This window comes from Phacochoerus africanus, chromosome 5, assembly GCF_016906955.1.
Source record: "Phacochoerus africanus isolate WHEZ1 chromosome 5, ROS_Pafr_v1, whole genome shotgun sequence".
NCBI classification, from domain to species: Eukaryota; Metazoa; Chordata; class Mammalia; order Artiodactyla; family Suidae; genus Phacochoerus; species Phacochoerus africanus.
The window spans coordinates 8314119-8336523 of NC_062548.1; the positions used below are offsets into that span (position 1 = coordinate 8314119).

Sequence of the window (22405 nt, forward strand, 5' to 3'; positions counted from 1 at the left end):
ACAGTTTTCACAGGTCTTTCACTTCCTTGGTTAAGTTTATTCCTAGGTATTTAATTCTTTTTTTGATGTGATTTTAAAAGGGATTGTTTTCTGTTTTTATGACAGCTCACTATTACATAGAAAAGCAACAGATTTCTGTATATTAATCATGTACCTGCCACTTTACTGAATTCACTTATTTCATTCTATTAGTTTTTTGGTGGAGTCTTTGGGGTTTTCTATCATCTGCAAATAGAGACAGTTTTACATATTCCCTTCCAATTTGGATATCTGTTCTTTATTTTCCTATCTGATTCCTGGGCCTTAGGACTTCCAGTACCATGTTCAATAGAAGTGAGAGTGGGTATCCTTGTCTTGTTCCTGATTTTAGACAGTACTGGCCCCCAAACAGTCCCACAAATCAATGGAATAGAATAGAGAGGCTGAAAACAAATGCACACATTTAGTCAGTTAATCTATGATGAAGGAAGCAAGAATATACAATGGAGAAAAGATGGTCTCTCCAATAAGTGGTCCTGGGAAAGCTGGACAGCTACATGTAAAAGAGTGAAATTAAAACATTTTCTCACACCATGTACAAAAACAAACTCAAAGTAGATCAAAGACCTGACCGAGAAGAAACAATAGGCAGAACACTCTTTGACATAAATTACAGCAGTGTGTTTTTGGATTTGACTTTCAAGGTAAAGGAAACAAGAGCAAAAATAAACAAATAGGCCCTAATTCAACAAAAAATTTGCATAGCAAAGGAAACCATTGACAAGATAAAAAGATAACCTACTGAATAGGAGAAAATATTTGCAAACATATGACAAATGAGGGGTTAATATCCAAAATATATACATATCTCATCCAATTAATCTCTAAAAATCAACCCATTAAAATGGGTAGAAGACCTGAACAGACATTTTTCCAGGAAAGATATACCAATGGGCAACATTGCTAATCATCAGAGACATGCAGATAAAAACCACAATGAGATAACACCTCACACCTGTCAGAACGACTATCATCAAACATTTAGAAATAATAAACTTGGGCGAGGACGTGGGGAAAAAGGAAGCCCTCATACAAGGTTGGTGGGAATGTAAATTGGTGCAGCCACTGTGGAAACCAGTATGGAGGTTCCTCAGAGAACTATCATATGATCCAGCAATTCTGCTACTGAGTATATATTTGATGAAAAAGAAAACACTAATTTGAAAAAATATATTCACCCCAATATTTATAGCAGCATTATTCATAATAGGAAAGATATGGAAGCAACGTGGCTAGACCTAGAGAGTGTTATGCTTAGTGAAATAAAGGAGCCAGAGAAAGACAAATGCTGTAGGTTATTGCTTATAAATGAAACCTAAAAGTGAAATGAAATGAATATGACAAAATAGAAACAGACGCACAGATGTCGAGAACTAACAGTGGGGAGAGAGAAGGAGGCGGGGGCAAGACAGGGGTAGGGGATTCAAAGGTACAAACCACAACATATGAAATAATTATGCTACAAGGATAGATTGTATAGGACAGGGAGTATAGTGAATATTTAATAATAACTTCACATGGAGTATAATCTATAGAAATTTAAAATCACCGTGTAATATACCTGAAACAAATGTAATATTGTAAACCGGCTATACTTCCATAAAAAATGCATAGCTTAGAAAGAAGAAATGTGACTGTTCCAAACTGTTGAGCGTATGAAATGTGACAGGGGAAGGCACTTGGAGCTCACTGGTGGCCTAGGACTGTTGTACTATTGAACTTGGAACAACTTAAACCTCTTCACAATCTTGCTGAGGGTATGTGCAGATGCGGACTATCAACCCTGCCATCACTTCTCTTTCCGTGGGTCTCCAAAGGGAAAAACCTTGTACAGGCTGTGGGCAGGATGACCGTAGCATTTATTGTCTATACTGGGATTTTTAAAATATTAGGCAACAGGTGTAAGCTGGGACTGTTCTGGGAAAACTTGGGGCATATGGTGCCTTAGCCATGGGATCCCCAAAGTCAAATTTAGAGTGATTTATTATTATTATTATTATTAAACAACTAGAAACATTTTTAGCTCTTATGTTTTACAGAAAGGACTGTGCCCTCAGGGCAAGCACAGACCACTGGAGGTGGGGCAGGGTGATCTTTCAGGAGCCTTCGCAGGGATGTAAGACAAGGAGGGACGATGATCCCGGCAGCTCAGAGCAGAGAGCTGCTCTTCTGTGATGTGCAGAAGAGGAGTCGGCTCTGAGCTCAGGAACTGTGGCAAGAGCCTCCCCACCCCTGGAAAAGTTAATTCTTACACCCTTTGTCCTGCTCAGACATGGTGCTTAAACACCTATTATTGCCCACCGGTGTTGATCCTTCTACGACTGAGCTCCGTGAGCTGGCGGGGGTGTGTGTCTAACTTGCTTTAGTGTCCATGCCACCCCAGCAAAGGGCCAGCTGCCTCACTGGCACCTCGCACACACCTCATGAGTGTGTGTGATAGGAACTTAGACTCTTCCATGACCCAGCAATGGTTCTAACAGAGTGTAGCTCTGTATCTGTCTCGCCGGGGCATCTGATTTAACATGAGCTTCTCGTTATGACTGTTGGGTAAGGATGGTAAAGTGGTCCTGGTTTTAACTGCCCGTGTCTTTCTCTCTCTGCTCAGCATCTTTGGGGCCTACAGCATGGACGTGATCACTAGCACAGCATTTGGAGTGAACATCGATTCCCTCAACAACCCACGAGACCCCTTTGTACAATATACCAGGAAGCTCCTAAGATTTGATTTCCTCGATCCATTTCTTCTCTCAATAAGTATGTGTCCTACTATCTTTTTCACTATTCCTCCCTCCTCCCTTCCTTCTCTCCCTCTTTCTTTCTCTCCCCTGTTCTTTCTCTCCTTTCTTTTCCTTCTCCCTCCTTCCTTCCCTTCCTTCCTTCTCTTTCACAGCATTTATTCTTTCCCAGCTTTCTTTTTTTCTTATATTCACATACCATCAATTCACCCATTTAAAATGTGTAATTCAGTGTTTTTTAAACCTAAGTATTCTGGATGGATAAATGGATAGGGATAATGTGGTACGCAAACAGACACAGGAATATTATTCAGCCATGAAAAGGAAGGAAATCCTGCCATTTGCAAAAATGTGGCTGGATCTTAGTTGAGGGTATTAGGCTAAGTGAAATAAGTCAGGTAGAGAAAGGAACTACTTGTATGTTGAATCAAGAGAAGAAATCCGGGGAGTTTCCGTTGTGGCTCAGTGGGTTAAGAACCCAACATAATGTCCATGAGGAGGCGATTTTGATCCCTGGCCTCACTCAGTGGGTTAAGGATCCCGTGTTGCCACAAGCTGCCATGTAGCTTAACAGATGTGGCTCAGATCTGATGTTGCCGTGGCTGTGATGCAGGCCTGTAGCTGCAGCTTCGATTTGACTCCTAGCCTGGGAATTTCTACATGCCGCAGGTGCAGCCATTAAAAAAAAAAAAAAAGAAGAAGAAACCCAAACTCATGGAAAAACGAGATCAGATCTTTGTTTACCAGAGGCAGGGCTTGGGCAGTAGGGGAATTGGATAAAGTGGTCAAAAGGTACAGACTTTCCCTTATTCCCTCAATAAGTCCTCATGATGGGATATACTGTGCAACTAGAGTTAACACAGCTGTGTGATGTATTTGTACGTGGCTAACAGTAGATGCCAAAAGTTCTCATCCGAAGGAAAAATTTTTTTTGGGTGACTGTACGAGATGAGAGATATTAACTAAACTTATGATTTAATCATTTCACAGTATATGTGTGTGTGAACTCTTTGCGCTGTACACCTTAACTATTACAGGACGGAATCTCAATTATAACTAATCAAACCAAAGAAAGTTTTTAGTACACTCAATGATATTTGCTGTTATCATCATATTTAACTGTAGAATATTTTTGTCACCTCAGACACCCTGTACCTTTTAACTGATATCTCCCCCTCCCTTAGCCCCAAGCAACTTTCTGAGTATGGATTTGCCTATTCTGGAAACTTTCTATAAATGGAGTCATAGATGGAGTTCCTGTTGTGGTGCAGTGGTTAATGAATCCAACTAGGAACCATGAGGTTGCGGGTTCAATCCCTGGCCTTGCTCAGTGGGTTAAGGATCCGGTGTTGCTGTGAGCTGTGGTGTAGGTTGCAGACTTGGCTCAGATCCCGAATTGCTGTGGCTTTGGCATAGGCCGGTGGCTACAGCTCCAATTAGACCCCTAGCCTGGGAACTCCATATGCCGTGGGAGTGGCCCTAGAAAAGGCAAAAAGACCAAAAAAAAAAAAAAAAAGGAGTCATAGAATATGTGGTCTTTTGTGGCTGGCTTCTTTCATTTATCATGATATTTTCAAGATTCATTCATTTGTAGCATATGTCAGTAATGCGTTTCTTTGTATGGCCACATAATTCTCCATCATATGGACAGTCTGCATTTTGTTTATCCATTGATAAGTTAAACATTTGCATTCTTTCCACTGTTTGCATATCATGAATATGCTGTTATCAACATTCACATACCAGTTTTTGTTGGAAGACCTGTTTTTAATTCTTTCGGTGGAATTGCTGAGTACTTTGGAAAAATACTCAGAGATGGAATCGCTGAGTTATATAGTAACTGTGTTCAGCTCACTAAGGACCTGACAGTCTGTTTCCCACAGTAGCTACGCTGTTTCACATTCCCAGGAGTAATGTCTGAAGTTTTCAATTTCTCCGAGTTCTTGCAGACATGTGGTCAACAGTTTGTTTGTTTTTTTTTAAATCTTTTTGCTTATGGCCATTGCAATGGTTGTGAATAGTATGTGATTTTGATCTGCATTTCCCAAGTGGCTAGTGATGTTGAGAAACCTTTTATATGTTTGTTGGCCATTTCAATATCTTCTTTTGGTGAATGTCTATTCCAATCCATTGTTCATTTATAATTGGCTGGTTTGTCTGTTTTTGTGGATGTTGAGTGGTCAGAATTCTTTACATATTCTGGATAAAAAGTTCCCTGATAAACGATTTGAAGTCTTTTCCCTTTCTGTAGGTATTTTTTTCCACTTTCTTGATAGTGTGCTTTGGAGTGCAAAATTTTAAATTTTGATTATGTACAATTTCTACATTTTTTTCCTTTTATTCCTGCGTTTTAGTGTCATATCTAAGAATCCACTGCCAAATCTGAGGTCGTGAAGATTTATCCCTTGGCTTTCTCTTAAGTTATATAGTTTTAGCTCCTATGTTCAGGTCTTTGGTCAGTTTTGAGTTTGTTTTTTGATATGGTGTGAGGTGAGAGTCTACTTCATTTTTTGCATGTAGCTATCCAGTTGCCCCAGCACTGTTCATTGAAAAGGCTGTTTTTTCTCCCTTGAAAGGTCTTGGAAACCTTCTCAATATTCAGTTAACCGTAGATATGTGTCTTTATTTATGGACTCCATTTTTTTTTGGCTATGCCCAAGGGCCAGGGATTGAACCCTCACCACAGCTGTCAGCAGAGTCACAGCAGTGACAATGCTAGATCCTTAAGCTGCTGAGCCACCAGGGAACTCACTGGATTCTAAATTCTATTCCATAGATATATATGTCCATCCCTATGCCACTATCACATTGACTTGATTCATGTAGCTTTGTGGTGAATTTTGAAATCAGGAAGTATGAGTCCTATAACTTTATTATTTTTTTTTTCAAGAACATTTTGTCTGTTTTGGGCTCCTTGCAATTTCGTATGAATTTAAACTCAGATTGTCATTTTCTACAAAGAAGCCAGGCAGAATGCTGACAGGGAATGTATTATGTCTGTAGATTTGCCTTTGTGACAACGTAAGTGTTCTGAATGATGAGCATGGCATGTGTTTCGTATGCTTAGATCCTTAACAGTTTTGTAGACTTCAGAGTATCAGTTTTGCGTGTCTTTGTTAATTTTATTCTAAAGTGTTCTTTTCGATGTAATTGTCAGTGGAGTTATTCGTAAATTCATTTTTGGATTATTTATTGCAGGGTGTAGAATTACAACTGATTTTGTATATTAATCTTGTATCCTGAAAACCTGCTGAATTTGTTAGTTCAAGTAGGTTTTTAGCAGATTCCTTAGGACTTTGTAAACACAAGATCACGTTATTGGATGATGGAGATAGTTTTATGTCTTCATCTTCTATACGGATACATTTTATCTTCTTCATTCTTCGGTTTGGAATATCTAATACAGCTTTGAGGAGAAGTGGTGAGAGACCTCCTTGTCTTAATCTTAGAGATAAGTATCCAGTTTTTCAGTATTAAGTACATTGATCCTTTTTTTCATAGGTTCCCTGTATCAGGTTGACCAAATTTCCTTCTGTTCCTGTGTGTTGAGTCTTTTTATTACTGGAGGGTGTTGGATTTTGTCAGATGCTTTTTACGCATCTTTTTATATGACCACGTGTTTTTTGTTTCTTACTCTATTGACATGGTGTATTGAAAACCTTGCATTCCCTGGATCAACCCCACTTGGATCTGGCGTGTACCTCTTTTTATGTGTTACCAGATTCAGTTTACTCGTATTTTGATGAGGATTTGTGCATCCATGGTCATAAGATACATTGGTCTCTAGGTTTCCTTTCCTGTCTGAGCTTAGTCTGGTTTTCATATCAGATTAACGCTGGCCTTACAGAGCAACTTTCAAAGTGTTCTGTCATCTCTTATTTTTTGGATGCGTTTGTGAAAAATTGGTATTCATTATTCTTCAGTTATTTGGTAGTATTCACCATTGAAACCATCTGGGCCTGAACTTTTCTTTGTCAAATTGTGGGCAGTTTCTTGATTACCAACTCACATTTGTACTTCTTACAAGTCTATTCAGATTGCTTCTTTCTTTTTAAGTCAGTTTCTGTACTTCATCTCCAGGACTCTGTCCATGCCCTCTAAGTTACCTAGTTTACTGGTGTATGTTGTTCATAATATCCCTTTATGGTCCTTCTTATATTTAATGTTGGCAGTAATCTCCCCTCTTTAATTTCTTTTTATTTTATTTTATTTTTGTCTTTTGTCTTTTGAGGGCCACACCTGAGGCATATAGAGGTTCCCAGGCTAGGGGTCAAATCGGAGCTGTAGCTGCCAGCCTACATCACAGCCACAGCAACACGGGATCCGAGCTGCCACAGCTCACAGCAACGCCGGATCCTTAACCCACTGAGCGAGGCCAGGGATCAAACCTGCAACCTCATGGTTGCGAGTAAGGTTCATTAACCACTGAGCCATGATGGGAACTCCCCCTCTTTAATTTCGGATGCTGTATTTTGAATCTTTTCTTTCTTTCTTTTTTTTTCAGGCTGCATTTGCAGCATATGGAAGTTCTGAGGCTAGAGATCCAGTTGGAGCTGCAGCTTCTGGCCTACACCACAGCCACAGCAATGCCAGATCTGAGCTGCATCTGCAACCTACGCTGCCTCAATGCCAGATCCTTAACTCACTGAGCAAGGTAAGGGATCAAACCTGCATCTTCATGGATACTAGTTGGTTCTTAACTTGCTGAGCCACAACAGGAGCTCCCTTGAATCTTTTTTCCTTTTTCTTGATCATTCTAGCTAAAAAGTTCTTTTTGAAGAGTCAGCTTTTGGTGTCATCGATTTTCCTCTGCTGTTTTTCTTCTTTATTACATTGGTTTCTGTTCTTGTCTTTATTGCTCTCTTCCGTCTTCTAGCTTTAGGATTAGTTTGCCCTTCTTTTTTCAGTGTGTTAGGGTGGATGGTTTAGGGTCATGATCTGAGATCTTGAAATCTTTGTTCTTTTTTTTTTTTTTTTTTGGTCTTTTTAGGGGCATATGAGGTTCCCAGGCTAGGGGTCTAATCAGAGCTGTTGCTGCCGGCCTGCACCACAGCCACAGCAACTCGGGATCTGAGCCACATCTGCGACCTACACCACAGCTCACGGCAACACTGGATCCTTAACCCACTAAGCAAGGCCAGGGATCGAACCCGCAACCTCATGGTTCCTAGTTGGATTCGTTTCCACCGCGCCATGACAGGAACTCCTGTTCTTTTTAAAGATAGACATTTATAGCCTTAAATTTCTCTATGAGCACTGCTTTTGCTATATTCCATTAGTCTTGGTAAGTATATCTTCATCTTTTTTATCTCAAAGTAATTCCTGGTTGCATTTTTGATACACTGTACAACTCATTGGTCACTTAGGAGTGTGTTGTTTAATTTCTACATATTTGTGTGTGTCCCACTTTGTTTTTTGGCTGCCTCGTGGCATATGGAGTTCCTAGGCCAGAGATCGCATCTGAGCTGGACTTGTGACCTCCACCACAGCTGTGGCAACATCAGATCCTTAACCCACCGTGCCAGGCCAAGGGTTGAACATGTGTCCCAGCCAGATACTGGAGAGATACTGCCGATCCCATTGTACCACAGTGGGAACTCCTGTTTCCCACTTTTTTTTTTTACGTTGATTTTGAAGTTAATCCATTGTGATGGAAAGACATACACTACATTATTTCTCTCCTGACAGTTGTGTTTTGGGAACAGAATGATTAATTAAGTAGCAGACTATAGTGTGGTTTATCAGAGAGACTCTAGTCCAATGGACGGAGGGCTACGAGGTCCCAGACTGTCATCCTGTCCTTTGGTCACTCTGAAGATGCTCAAGCGGCCACTGATCTCACTCCTACAGTGATGCCCCCTATACATGGACTTGGTCTGGCTCAGTCATTGGCTTGGAAGTCCGAGAAAAGGTCACAGAAACAATGGCTCCGGGCTGAGTGTCCTTGTGGTTTTACTTCCTCTTGATTGGAAGAGCAAAATGTAATTGCTCCAGGAGTTCCCGTCGTGGCGCAGTGGTTAACGAATCCGACTAGGAACCATGAGGTTGCGGGTTCGGTCCCTGCCCTTGCTCAGTGGGTTAACGATCCGGCGTTGCCGTGAGCTGTGGTGTAGGTTGCAGACGCGGCTCGGATCCCGCGTTGCTGTGGCTCTGGCGTAGGCCGGTGGCTACAGCTCCGATTCGACCCCTAGCCTGGGAACCTCCATATGCCACGGGAGCGGCCCTAGAAAAGACAAAAAAAAAAAAAAAAGACAAAAAAAAAATAATTGCTCCAGGTAAATTCTGCATTTTCACTGTGGTTTCCTTTTCTCTCTTTCCCTACAGTATTATTTCCATTCCTCATCCCATTCTTTGAAGTATTAGACATCACTTTGTTTCCAAGAAGTTGTGTGAAATTTTTCACACAGTCTGTAAAAAGGATGAAAGAAAGTCGCCTCAAAGATCAACAAATGGTAAAAATCTGGTGGTGGTTATGTGAGAGCATTCGCTTTTTGAGAATTTACTGGCCTGTATACATATGGTTTGTGCACTGCTCTGCATTTTTTTCAGGATAGGTAGAGAACTAAGGGTTTAAGGCAGGGATGGTTATAACATTTTGGAAAAATGAAGAAGGTGGAGGCTGAGGAAGAAAAGAAAATGAGCCAGAGAGCAGTGTTTAAATTTAACAGCAGGCCTGCCCATTAGTGTTGTCGAGATCAAAACCTTGCCACTTCCTTTCAGTAAATTGTTAGATAAAAATTACTGTTTAAAAATGATTTTACTGGTATTATAATTTCCTCACATATTAGACTGGCAAAGAACCACTTCAACTTCAAGCCTCCTACCTCACAGATGGTCCAATGGAAGCCCCATGAGGCACCTGTGGGGTGTAGCCTATGGTACATTTGAGCCTCTCATAGTCTGGGTGGCAGGGGTCATCTCTGGGTGATGAGGCTGCAAGCTGGTTAACCAGCTTTGCCTTTGCGAGGTCTGGAGACCAGCACAGGGATGCCTGCAGGTCAGCGGGTACAGGGCTGGGTACCCAGGGTGGTCCTGGAGGTTGTGCAGAGATCTGGAAGGATCAGGAGCTTGAAGATGCTGCTACAGAAGCTGCCGATGAACTCTGCAAAGGTCAGGGGATCATTTATGCAGGCCCTTCCTTAGGAATTAAAGTTGGAGGGAAAAAAAGGATTGAAGTCATGGACTTCCTCCTGAGCAAACGCGTGTAACAGGAGAGGGATCAGACAAAGAAACAGTTTCAAAAGCCAGAGACGCCAAAGCTCCGAGAGAACCAGGACAGAAAAGCAGTTGGCTGTGATGGCTGGGTTTCTCTCAGGAACACATCATGCTCTCCAGGATTTGTAGGTGGTGTCAGCGTTCACTGAGGACTCAGCGGTACACGTAGACTTCTAGTCTTTAAAGGGCCATATTCTCAGGAAAGAGGAGAAATACCAACTTTCCGATTTATCTGTGACTTCCAAGTAACTTTCTGTCATTGAAATGTGTGTTTCCCAGCGCCGAGTGGACCTTCTTCAGCTGATGATTAACTCCCAGAATTCCAAAGAAACGGACGCCCATAAAGGTAAGCACGGAGGGGTCAGAGGGGCCCCTGTGGGGAGGCCCAGAGGAAGGGGTGGTTCCGAAAATGTGCAGGAAGTTTTACCAGGCAGATGAGCATTTCTGCCCCATTGAAGAAGGTCACACGTTCAGAGAGAAACAGCAGCCTGAGGTGCTTCCTAGAAGTGGGCAGGTGCAACTTTGTTCAGAGCTTGAAGGGCAAGTGCAGCAAGGAGGTCAGACCCAGAAGCCAGTCCTGGTCTGTGCATCCCCTACAGCGGAGCCTCTGGGGCCCTTGTTTCCAGTGTGGACGCTCAGGCTCCTCCAGACCCACTGAGTCAGAGCCTCTGCCTGGAAATTTGCATCAAGGCTTCATCATGTCATGAGGCACAAGTCCCAGGGTTGGTGACCTTAACTTGAAACATTTAGTGAAGTTGTGTTCACCAGCTCAATCATTGTCAAGTTTAACTTTTTCCTGTCATTAATAAGTATCTTGTGGAAGAAGCTTTTTTTGACTGTGGATAATCAGTTGCTCTTCAAATTGCCACCTAGTAGTTTTATCATCATGGACGGTTTTTGACTAAAACCATTGTTACTGTGATGGTTGCAACATGATGACTTTTTAATCCCATCATTCACTTATGAGTTGCTGTTCTTTTGTAAGGAGAGCTCTCCACTCTCCCGCATTTATTTATATGTTCATTTATTTATGTCACTTTGATCTCAAGGGTAACTAATTTACTTTCTTATGTCAGTCTTCATTTTGAAAAAGATACATGCACCTAGTATGTTCATTGCAGCACTATTCACAGTATCCAAGACATAGAAACAACCCACATGTCCATTGACAGATGAATGGAATAAGAAGATGTGGCATGTATACCCATTGAATACTACTCATCCATAAAAAAGAACAAAATAATGCAGCAACATGGATGGAACTAGAGACTCTCATACTAGGTGAAGTAAGTCAGAGAGAGAAAGACAAATACCATATGATACCACTCATATCTGGAATCCAATATACAGCACAAATGAACCTTTCCACAGAAAAGAAACTCATGGGCTTGGAGAACAGACTTGCGGTTGCCAAAGGGCAGGGGGAAGGAGTGGGAGGGACTGGGAGTCCGGGGTTAATAGAGTCAAACTGTTGTATTTGGAGCGGATAAGCAATGAGATCCTGCTGTGTAGCACAGGGAACTACATCTACTCACTTTTGATGGAACATGATGGAGGATAATGTGAGAAAAAGAATGTGTATGTGTATGTGACTGAGTCACTTTGCTGTACAGGAGAAATTGACAGAACACTGTAAACCAGCTCTAATGGAAAAAGTAAAAATTATTACTTAAAAAATTGGTTTTTGATAGCAGGGATAAGCTGACTCCAGAAGACTAGAAATAAATCTTTAACCGTTTGTACATCTACTTCCATCTATATCTATCTATCTTATCTATCTATCTATCTATCATTTTTCTAAGTACATCATATAATACAACTTTCTATGATAAAGAAATATTCTATATCTGTACTGTTCAATACCATAACCACTCAGTATAAGTGGCCATCGAGCACTTGACATGTGGCTAGTGCCCCTGGAAACGGAATGCTACATTGTGTTTAATTGTAATCAGTAATAATTACGACTTAAATAGCCACATATTAGACAGTATAGCTCTGAACTTTGAGTCTAGGGGGTTTCCCCTCACTGGGGAAAGAACCTCATAGTCGAATTTACCCACAAGGGCATCGCAGAGATCCTCACTGGGAAATCAGACCTCGGTTGATCTTCCTTACACTCATTTTATATTGTTTTCGTTGCAAGTTACATAGCTGGGGCAAGTGAGTGCTCTAGGTCTCCAAAGATCCTAATTCAGTCCCAACACATAGATTAGAGCCTGCCCGTGCTTGGTGTCTCTCGGGAGAAGACAAAGAGAGAGACGAGTTTATAATCACAGGGCTCTTTGCTGAGCCAAGAGAGAGGGCAGGTATTGAGAAGATGACATTCGGGCCACGATCGAATAAGCATTGCTCATTCTCTTCCCTGGACCCTAGTTTGCTGTATTACATGCTGGCCAGTGCCTTTCCAAGGACACCTTTTTACTTTTGCTATTTTCACACGATTGATGATACTAGGGTCAATCACGGCTCTTCTAGCTTGTTAATCTCTGCAGCTTCTGGGCAGAATGGAGAGCCTCCATGTGGAGACTAGATCTCCAGGTCTTCTTTTACCTGATGCCTCTCAAAGTATAGCCCTTGCTTCTCGGGCTACGCTGTGCACACAAATCACCACATCTCATGAACGTTCCTAGTTCAAGGTCGGGGTGTGAGACTCTGCATTTCTAACAAGCTCCCAGATGCCGCTGATGCTGCTGGTCCATGGACCACACTTTGAGTAGCTAGAATTTATCTGTATCCCAATATTATTTTTTTTATTTTAAATAGATTTTATTTATTTTATCGTAAAAATTTTTATTGAAGTATAGTTGGTTTACAATGTTCTGTTAATTTGTGCTGTACAGCAGAGTGACTCAGAGTGACTCATATTTTCTGTTATGGTTTATCACAGGATATTGCTCACAGTTCCCTGTGCTATACAGTAGGACCTGGTTGCTTATCCATCCTTTATATACTGGTTTGCATTGCTAATCCCAAACTCCCCATCCTTCCCTCTTCAACCCCCTTACAAGTCTGTTCTCTATGTCAGTGAGTCTGTTTCTGTCTTGTCGATATGTTCATTTGTGTCATATTTTAGATTCCATGTGTAAGTGACATTTGTCTTTCTGGCTTTGCTTAGTATGGTAATCTCTAGGTCCGTCCATCTTGCTGCAAATGACATCATTTCATTCTTTTTAATGGCTTAGTAGTATTCCATTATATAGCTATGTACTTGCATATGTATATATTAAAACTTCTTTATCCATTCTAGATTTCATATCTAGGAGCAGTTTTAGGTTCATAGCAAAATGGAACAGAGTATAGAGTTCCCACCTACCCTCTGCCATCTATAAGCACAGCCTCCCCCACTATCAACAAAATGCTCTGGAGTGGACTCACAGTTAAACGAACTTTGCCGTTATTATTCTTGACGTATCATTACCTCTGCAAGCCCATAGTTCACATTAGCGTGTACTCTTGGTGGTGTACATTCTGGGAGTCTCCGGATATTGGCAAATGTGTCAGCACCATGATATCACACAGCAGAGTTTCACTGCCCTCAGAATTCTCTGTGCTCCACATTCTTCCCTTTCCTATCGCACCTGCAACCATCCACTTTTCCCTGTCTGCATAGTTTTGCCTTTTCCTGAATGACATGTACTTGGAAGCCTGTGATATGTAGCGTTTCCATGTTCTGTTGCCCAATACTGTTCTTTTCTGTTCCTGCAAACAAGTTTAGATAAAAGATCAATTTTCCCTACAATATAGCCTTAGTGTTGTCAAATCTCTCTCTCAAAAAAAACCATCAAGCTATACTTTAACTGGAACAGTTTAAATGATTCTGGAAGGGAATGCTACTCCATTTTACCTGTAGCTAAAGTACCTTTACAGTTTTCCAAGGGACATACGATAACACTATGTATGTTAGAAATGCTATGTCTTTTTTTTTTTATCATTAGTAAAGTCTAGTTGATTTACAATGTTTTGTCAAGTTCTGTTGTACAACAGAATGACCCATTCACACACATTTCCCTGTGCTGAACAGCAGGGTCCCATTGCCCATCCCTTCCCAATATGACATGCCGAGTCCAGCGCTGCAGGGCAACGGGAGATCCTGGAAGAGGGATGGCGCGGCACAATAAAACACACAAGACTCTTACATCTAGAAAGTGGGGGACCAGGAGGCACTCTGTTCTGCAGAACAAAGGCACCTAGGTTGTAGCCCACATGCCTTTCATTAGGGATGGTGACATGGGTTAATGAGCAAAATCAGGTGCAGGTAACGATAAAGGTATCTTTTAGTGGTTGTTCTGCATGTGTGCCAAATTTGTTTACTGCATCGTTCAGCAGTTTCAATGGTCTCCAACAATAACAGTTTGCATCCCCCAAACCCCCCAAATGCCCATCCATCCCACTGCCTCCACTCCCCCCCCACCCCGGGAATCCCAAGTTTGCTCTTCTTGGCCATGATCTGTTTCTGGTTTTTGTTTGCTTGTTACTTTTAGATAAGATCGTCTGTTCCCTATTTTAGATTCCACAAATAAGTGGTTTCACATGGTATTTGTCTTTTTCTTTCTGGCTTACTTCACTTAGTATGAGAATCCAACCATGTTGCTGCACATGGCATTAGTTTGTCTTTTTTATGGCTGGGTAGTATTCCATTGTGTATATATACCACATCTTCTTAATCCATTCATCTGTCGATGGACATTTAGGTTGTTTCAATAGTGCTGCTATGAACACAGGGGCGCATGTATCTTTTTCGATGAAAGACTTGTCTGGATCTATGTCCAACAATGGAACGGCTAGATCATATGGTAACTCTGTATTTAGTTTCCTGAGGTACCTCCATACTGTTTTCCATACTGAAACAATGGTTGTCCCAATTTACATTCCCACCAACAGTGGAGGAGGGTACCTTTTCCTCCACACCCTCCCCAGAACTTGTTATTTGTTGACTTGTCTTGAAATTACCCTGCTGTGTTGTCGGGGAGGTGGCATCACCAGGAACAGAGGGCCATTAATAGGACAGATTTTAGAAACACTGGATTAAGACAATTCTTGATCTGGAAGAGTGAAGGAGACATTTCTACACAGGATTCGCCATCCTATCTGGCTCTACGAGGCAGACGCGATACTGAAAAACACTCCCACTTTGACTCCGAATTATGTTTACAGTTTTCCCCCTAGGGCTTTGGGAGTTGCATTTGACTGTCTCGTCATTCTATACCATGATTTTTACATTAACATGCTTTATCTCAAATGTCTTTACTTTCTAGCTCTGTCTGATCAAGAACTTGTGGCCCAAAGTATTATCTTCATTTTTGCCGGCTATGAGACCACTAGCAGTTCTCTCTCCTTCCTGGCGTATATGCTGGCCACTCACGCTGACGTCCAGCAAAAGCTGCAGGAGGAGATTGATGCGACCTTCCCCAGCAAGGTGAGTGGTGATACCTGGAGAGGGGAGGGGATGGCAAATCCTATGCGCAAACGTCTCCTTCCCACTTCTTAGGAGAGTTTTGTGAAAAGCGTAAGCATCAAATCTTTTACCTCCACTATGTAGGAGGATCTAAAGAGCACAAAACAAAGGGGAAAACAGAGGTCATGTGTGCTACTCACAGCAACAGAAGCACTTTGAAAAAAGTGCTGGTCTTGCTGTATCAGTTATTAGGATAATGCCAAGAAAAATGCACAAATCCTCAGTGGCATCTAACAATAAGCATTTATGGCTCCATTGTCTGCGTATTAACCTGTCGAGAAGGCTGAACTTGATTCGGTCTGGGTGTTGGCCTTGGCTGAGCTGGTTTCTTGGTCCCCATGTTTCTTGGTCCCCACATGTCTGCTCCCCAGGGCAACGGCAGATGACAAGGGCAAGGAGCCCAATCACACAGGTGCCTTCAAAACTCTGCTAGGGTTGCACGGAGCCAGCATACCACTGGTTCAAAGCAAGCCACCTGGCCAAGCCCACAGTCCATATGGGAGGCACCACAAAGTTAGATGACAAAGGGTGTAGGAAGGGGTGGGGATTCGGGGCCTTTCATTCCGTCTACCACCCTGGGCACACTGGACTAGGGAAGGGTGTAGGGTAGGAAAGAGGGCACATGAGTAGAAGATCTGACTGGTGTTGACAAGTCTGTAACCTTTCAGAGTCCTGGGTCCTCCAGATACAAGGTAAGGCTACAGCAGAGGGCCTACCAAAATCAGAGGCCATCTGTCTCTCTGGTAAATGCCGTCCTGGGATCCTTTTGATGCAACAGGGCGGAAAGTCATTAAGAGACAGCCAGTAGCTAAATCACTGTGTTTTCCCCATTTTATAAGAATATGTAAAGGACAAACAACACTCATGGCTAACATTTGCCCCTTACTTTATATGTCTGTTCTAAATACTTTCTATTTATGAATGTGTCTAATCTTCAAGTGATTCTGCATTAGTCAGCAAGAGTCAGCAAGAGGGTTAGGTTATGCCTCAGGAACAGATGACCCCCCCAAATCTCAGAGCTCTCATAGCAAAGGTTTACTTCTAACCCACATCTCCAAGTGCAGCACAGATGGTCAGTGGAGGGTGGGAGTGGGAAGCTCTGCCCCACACATTTACTCAGGGAAACGGACTAGGAGGGCCCAGCATCCTGGAGCTGCGTTATCTGGACATGAGGTCTTCCTGTTGTCTGGGGAATAGGAAACTCGAGCACTGGCTTTTCAAGTGTTTGTTCCCTGAACTGACATAACTGCCTCAGTTCACAACCCACTGGCAAAGCTGGCTTCCCATACCTTCACGTGGGGTAGGAAGTAAGGGGACCACATGGATATTGGGGAGCAGTGAATGTCTCTGCCACACAACCCTCGGAAGGGTCAACTCTGATTATGTCCATGCAGCATTTCAGAAAACTGAGCTACAGAGAGATGAAGCACTTGCATGCACCAGCCTGTGCCTAGTGGTGAAGAGATGCCAAGCTGGGAGCCAGGGTGTTGGCTCCTGAGCCTTGTCACCCTCTACAGTATTACCCCTGAACTATAACCCCATGTGACAGCTCCATATCACCCTTACCATCTCCGATCTCTGCCCAATCTGGAATTCTCGGTGGGGTGAGGAGACCTGGCCTCTGGGCCTGGAGTGGCCTGTTTAGACCTTCAGACCTTAGAGTCAAACCTGAAGAAACAACAGGGGTCCATTCCTGCCATAGAGGGTGGGGCTGTGGCAGGGGCTCTGATCCTCTTTGAACTTTCCAGGGAACTTAATCCCATTCCTGATTACACCCATCTTATCCTTCATGTGCATATTTGATTTAGAAGGGAACTAGTTTCTCCCCAAATTATTTATAGAGTTTTTATATAACATAGTGATTCTCCCTAAATTTTATAGGTGTAATCAAAAGAATTAGCAAACGGGATTTCTTCACCAAAAACTTTGATACTGTATAGCAGACGTGCCCTTTTCTACACTCTCTTTCCTTGGTACAGATGAGTTGTACCTCCTTTTTCTTTTTTCTTTTCCTTTTTAGGGCCGCATGTGTGGCATATGGAGGTTCCCAGCCTAGGGGTCAAATAGCAGCCGCAGCATCTGGTACACCAGAGCCACAGCAATGCTGATCCGAGCTGCGTCTGCGACCTACACCACAGCTCATGGCAGTCCTGGATACTTAACCCCCTGAGCGAGGCCAGGGATTGAACTCACCTCCTTAGGGATGCTAGTCAGGTTCATTGCCGCTGAGCCACGGGGGAACCCCTGTTGTCCCTCTTTGAAAGGAAGCAATGACTTTGGCCTATTTCACTGAAGAGTAAAGGTCACAGTCTACTGCGCATTTTTCTCGTGAGAAAGAAAAAACATTACATGATAGTGAGGGGTTTCACATCCTTTTCAGGGGACTGTCCCAGGGGGCTCCCACGGTCTTACCTACTCCATGCATGTCAAGTGGACATTGAGAGGTCAAAGGACAGAGATTTAAATGTCTATAAATGCTCAGGCCCTTTACCAGTTTATCTCTGGAGTACCTACCATTTCAGTAGGACTACGGACACTGAGTTGAAAGTTCATTCATCGCCACTGATTTCTTTCTTCCCAGGCCCTTCCCAGCTACGATGCCCTGGCACAGATGGAGTACCTTGACATGGTGGTGAATGAAATTCTCAGATTATTTCCACTTGCCAGTCGGCTTGAGAGGGTCTGTAAGAGGGATGTGGAAATCTGTGGCGTGTTCGTTCCCAAGGGGACCGTGATGATGGTACCGGTTTTCTCGATTCACAGAGACCCAGAGCTCTGGCCGGAGCCTGAGGAGTTCCGCCCTGAAAGGTACGAGACCCCAGGGAAGGGGGCTCTCGGTGACCCGGGCTGTTCAGAGCATATTCTGAGGACTCTGTTGTTTGCTTGTTTGTCTTTCGAGGGCCACCCCTGCCGCCTATGGAGGTTCCCAGGCTAGGGGTCGAATCGGAGCTGTAGCTGCCGGCCCACAGCACAGCCACAGCAACGCCGGATCTGAGCCGCATCTGTGACCTGCACCACAGCTCAAGGCAAGGCTGGGTCCTTAACCCACTGAGCGAGGGCAGGGATCGAACCCGTGTCCTCGTGGATGCTCATTGGGTTTGTTAACCACTGAGCCATGACGGGAATGCCTTTGAGACTCTTATTATGTGTGAATGTACTGTTATTTGTTTTCCATCTTTTTATTGTTAGCAGTCTTTTCTTATTCCAAGAATGATCATGGAACAAAATTTTACAAACTGGAGACTAGAAAAAAGCAAATTTTCGACACATTCATTCCCAGTGCCTTAAGATGACCCTCATTAATAATGCTGTGTATGTCCTTAGGGACGTTTTTCTATGCATATATGGATTTTTAAACTTAGAATGGCATTATATATAATTCGCTTTTAAACCGCTTACTGTATTTAATAGTCAACTATAACTATAAACAACATTCTGTGTTTTTAAATATATATATGTATAATTTCTGCATATATAATTTACTTACCAACTATCTCATGTTAGGTGTTTAGGCCTTTTATTTCCTTTAAGTTTTTTGGTCTGTTCTCTTTAGTTCTTTGAATTCGCATCAGTGATCCCACATGCCATTTCTTTAATCCCTGGCTTCCATTTCCTCCAGCATTGTTGTGAGATGCAGGTTGGGGATTGAGAGGCCTCATCCCTGTGGTTCAAGCAGCCTCACTGAGGGCGGAGGTGCACCCAGGCCCCAGCACTCTCTGTGACTGCAGCCCTGGGCCAGCTCCTTCTGCTGACCTTCCGCAGAGAAGTCCTCTTGCTCTCAGATGTCTGAGACGTCCTCCTTGGAGGGGCCGAGCATCTGCTTCTAGGAATTTATTTATTTATTTATTTTATTTTTTGTCTTTTGTCTTTATAGGGCCGCACCCGCGGCACGTGGAGGTTCCCAGGCTAGGGGTCTAATTGGAGCTGCAGCCGCCAGCCTACACCAGAGCCACAGCAACGTGGGATCCGAGCTGCATCTGCAACCTACACCACAGCTCATGAGTCAATGCTGGATCCTTAAGCTGCTGAGCGAGGCCAGGTATTAAACCAGCAACCTCATGGTTCCTAGTTGGATTTTGTTAACCATTGAGCCACGACAGGAACTCCCTATTTATTTTTTAATTTTTAATTATTATTATTATTATTTTTGCTTTTTAGGCTGCGCCTGCAGCATATGGAAGTTCCCAGGCTAGGGGTCGAATCAGAGCTGCAGCTGCTGGCCTACGCCATAGCCACAGCAATGCCAGATCCTTAACCTACTGAGCAAGTCCAGGGATTGAACCCATATCCTCATGGAGGCTAGTGGGCTCGTTACCACTGAACCACAATGGAATTCAGGGGAATTCAGAGCCGAGGTCTGGCCTGGGCACAGCTTGGACTCTGGAAGCAGTCGATGCTTCCCCTTTGTGTGTCATGAGCAAATTTGGAGGCAGCTTTTTAGGGTACTAACTGAGACCTAGACTTTTACAGCCCCCGACCCTAAGCTCCCTGATGGCGGGGACTTTGTCGTGTTGGCCATGCTGCCCCCGGTGCTGACATAACCTCTACACGTAGCGCTTATTGAAAGAGGAAGTCAGGGAGTTCCCACTGTGGCTCAGCAGGTTACCAACCAACTAGCATCCATGAGGGTGCAGGTTTGATCCCTGGCCTAACTCAGTGGGTCAAGGACCTGGTGTTGCTGTGGCTGTGGTGTAGGCCAGCAGCTACAGCTCTGATTTGACCCCTAGCTTGGAACTTCCATGTGCGCAGGCGAGCACCACCCCCAACACTCCCCCTCCCCTAAAAAATGTAAGACAAAGTCAAGAGTCAACCAAGTCCTCTTTCTGGGCCAGGGAACCTTCAAGCTCAGCAGCTTCCCCTCCTGGAGCTTCAGGAACCTAAAACCAGAGACCACTCTGCACTTGTCTTTGATTTGTTCCATCGTCAAGCAGAGAGTTCGTGTCTCCCTGTGTCAGGGCCTGGCCCAGGCGGTGAGAAATCCCAATGCTAAAGAAAGCCCACGATGGAGAGTTTTTGATGTCTACACAAGCGTATTCTCTAGGCACACGTGTATGAACCATGTTTAATGTAACTTTACATGCCTATTCCCTGTCCACCAGCCATCAACCTGTGGCTGCCCCATGCCATGCTACCCTTTCAGACTAATTCCCCTTGTATGTGAAGACACATCCTCTGTTTATAATCCAGACTGTTCTCCAAAACAGGGACGCTTCTGAATATACAAAACCACAGTGCCATTATTATTTTCCCCCAATCCACATTTTTTCCTTATTGTAATATTGAGGAGCCCTGTTTGAATAAAACACAGGCCTCACCATCAGGGAATGTATGGCCTCGTGGAGCAGATGGATACGGAGTTCAGGAGTGGTGCTGGAGGAGCACAGGGTCCTGTGCCCGTGTAATTCTTCTGACCTAAGTATCCTATGTGTGTGGGAGTGAGAGCAAAGAAGAGAGAATGAGAGGCAGGGACACCAGAGGAGGGGTTGGAGAGGGAGGACAAGGGAAAAATGACCATTGAGTCCTGGCACGCTTCCTTCCTGCTTCCATCCTCCGTGAGCCCGTGACCCACCTAAGTGCCCACGGAGCCGGGGACCTGCTTGTCCTTCCGTCAGCCTCGTTTCCTAACTGCCTTTCGGAGCATGAATACCTCACCACCCCGAATGTACGTTTAGTGTTTAAGGATAACGTTTCTTTTAAACAGCAGGCATCGCATCCCCTCAGTGCGGCTGAAAGCGCCCACGGGGGGAGGGGGGTGGGCAGGATCCGGAGCATCCCTTCCTCACAGCAACGTACCCACCGCAGGATGAATGACCAGCCCCCAGACGTACCCCTCATGCACCTGGTTGAAGAGTGAACACCTCACACTCGGAGCTCTTGAGGTTTCTGTGTTGCATTAATTAGTTTTCATGTATTGTTACGCAACCAGGTTCAGTAAGAAGAACAAGGACACCATAAATCCTTACACTTACCTGCCCTTTGGGATTGGACCCCGCAACTGCATTGGCATGAGGTTTGCCCTCATGAACATGAAACTCGCTCTCGTCAGAGTCCTGCAGAACTTCTCCTTCAAACCTTGTAAAGAAACACAGGTCAGACAGTTCATTTTCTGCATTACAATTGTTTTATGGGGCATTTAAATTTTTTTTTTCAAACCGAGGGCTCTCGCTCTCTGTAGTTAAGAATGGGATCTGTTCGGTAAATAATTTGTTCTATGGAGCCATCTGGGGTCTTTAAGGATCAATCAGCTCTAGAGGAGTGAATCTGGGGCTTTATAAAGGCTCACATATAATGGTCGTCTGGAGTCAGTGCAGTTAGTGCCACATGGTTGTATGCAATCCATTGAAGTTGAGCAATGTTTTAAAACGAAAAACCAAAGATATATGATGCTACAGGTAGCATTTCTTTGGTTACAAAGTATTAACGTCTATAGTCTGTCTTGTCTTCTTTGCTTCCCTTGTGGGCTGTTTCATTAGTCTCTTGTGCTTGTTTAACTATTGCAGATGCCCCTGAAACTAAGCCCTCAAGGACTTACACAACCAGAAAAACCCATTCTTCTGAAGGCTGTGCCCAGAGATGGGACCGTAAGTGGAGCCTGACTTTGCCTGATGACTCGGGCTTGGTTCCTCAAGGAAGCTGCACCCCAGAGCTTCAGAGACCTTGATTTCCTTTGTGATAAGAACTCGAAATAAAGATAAGCTTGATCTAGTGCATTTGATGGAGGACTGTGGATTCTGCACATTTATTTAGCTTCTTGATGTCTACGTGGAGTGTTATATACTGGGTCATATGAAGGAGGACTCGTAAGGGCCAGATATGCAGACTCAGCTTATCTGGTTCTCACAGGCCCGTCTCCATGCCTCCCCACTTAGTACCATCTCCTCCTCCTGAGCACTGATCAGAATGAAAATTTCTTAACAGTTTTATCAACAGATTAATGGAAGCAAGAATTATTGTAGTG

The 22405-nt window shown here is 43.6% G+C and overlaps 1 protein-coding gene across 1 annotated transcript in view; it reads left to right on the forward strand.

Moving 5' to 3' along the window:
• The window catches only part of LOC125127077 (cytochrome P450 3A29-like), a 40208-nt gene extending 18046 nt beyond the window's left edge, over positions 1-22162 (forward strand). The window contains exons 7-13 of the mRNA XM_047779605.1: positions 2645-2793; positions 9099-9226; positions 10269-10335; positions 15248-15408; positions 18029-18255; positions 21374-21536; positions 21948-22162. Coding sequence (XP_047635561.1) covers positions 2645-2793; positions 9099-9226; positions 10269-10335; positions 15248-15408; positions 18029-18255; positions 21374-21536; positions 21948-22043 — 991 coding nt within the window. The 3' untranslated portion in view covers positions 22044-22162. The remainder of the gene's footprint in view (positions 1-2644; positions 2794-9098; positions 9227-10268; positions 10336-15247; positions 15409-18028; positions 18256-21373; positions 21537-21947) is intronic.
• The last annotated feature ends 243 nt before the right edge of the window (positions 22163-22405 follow it).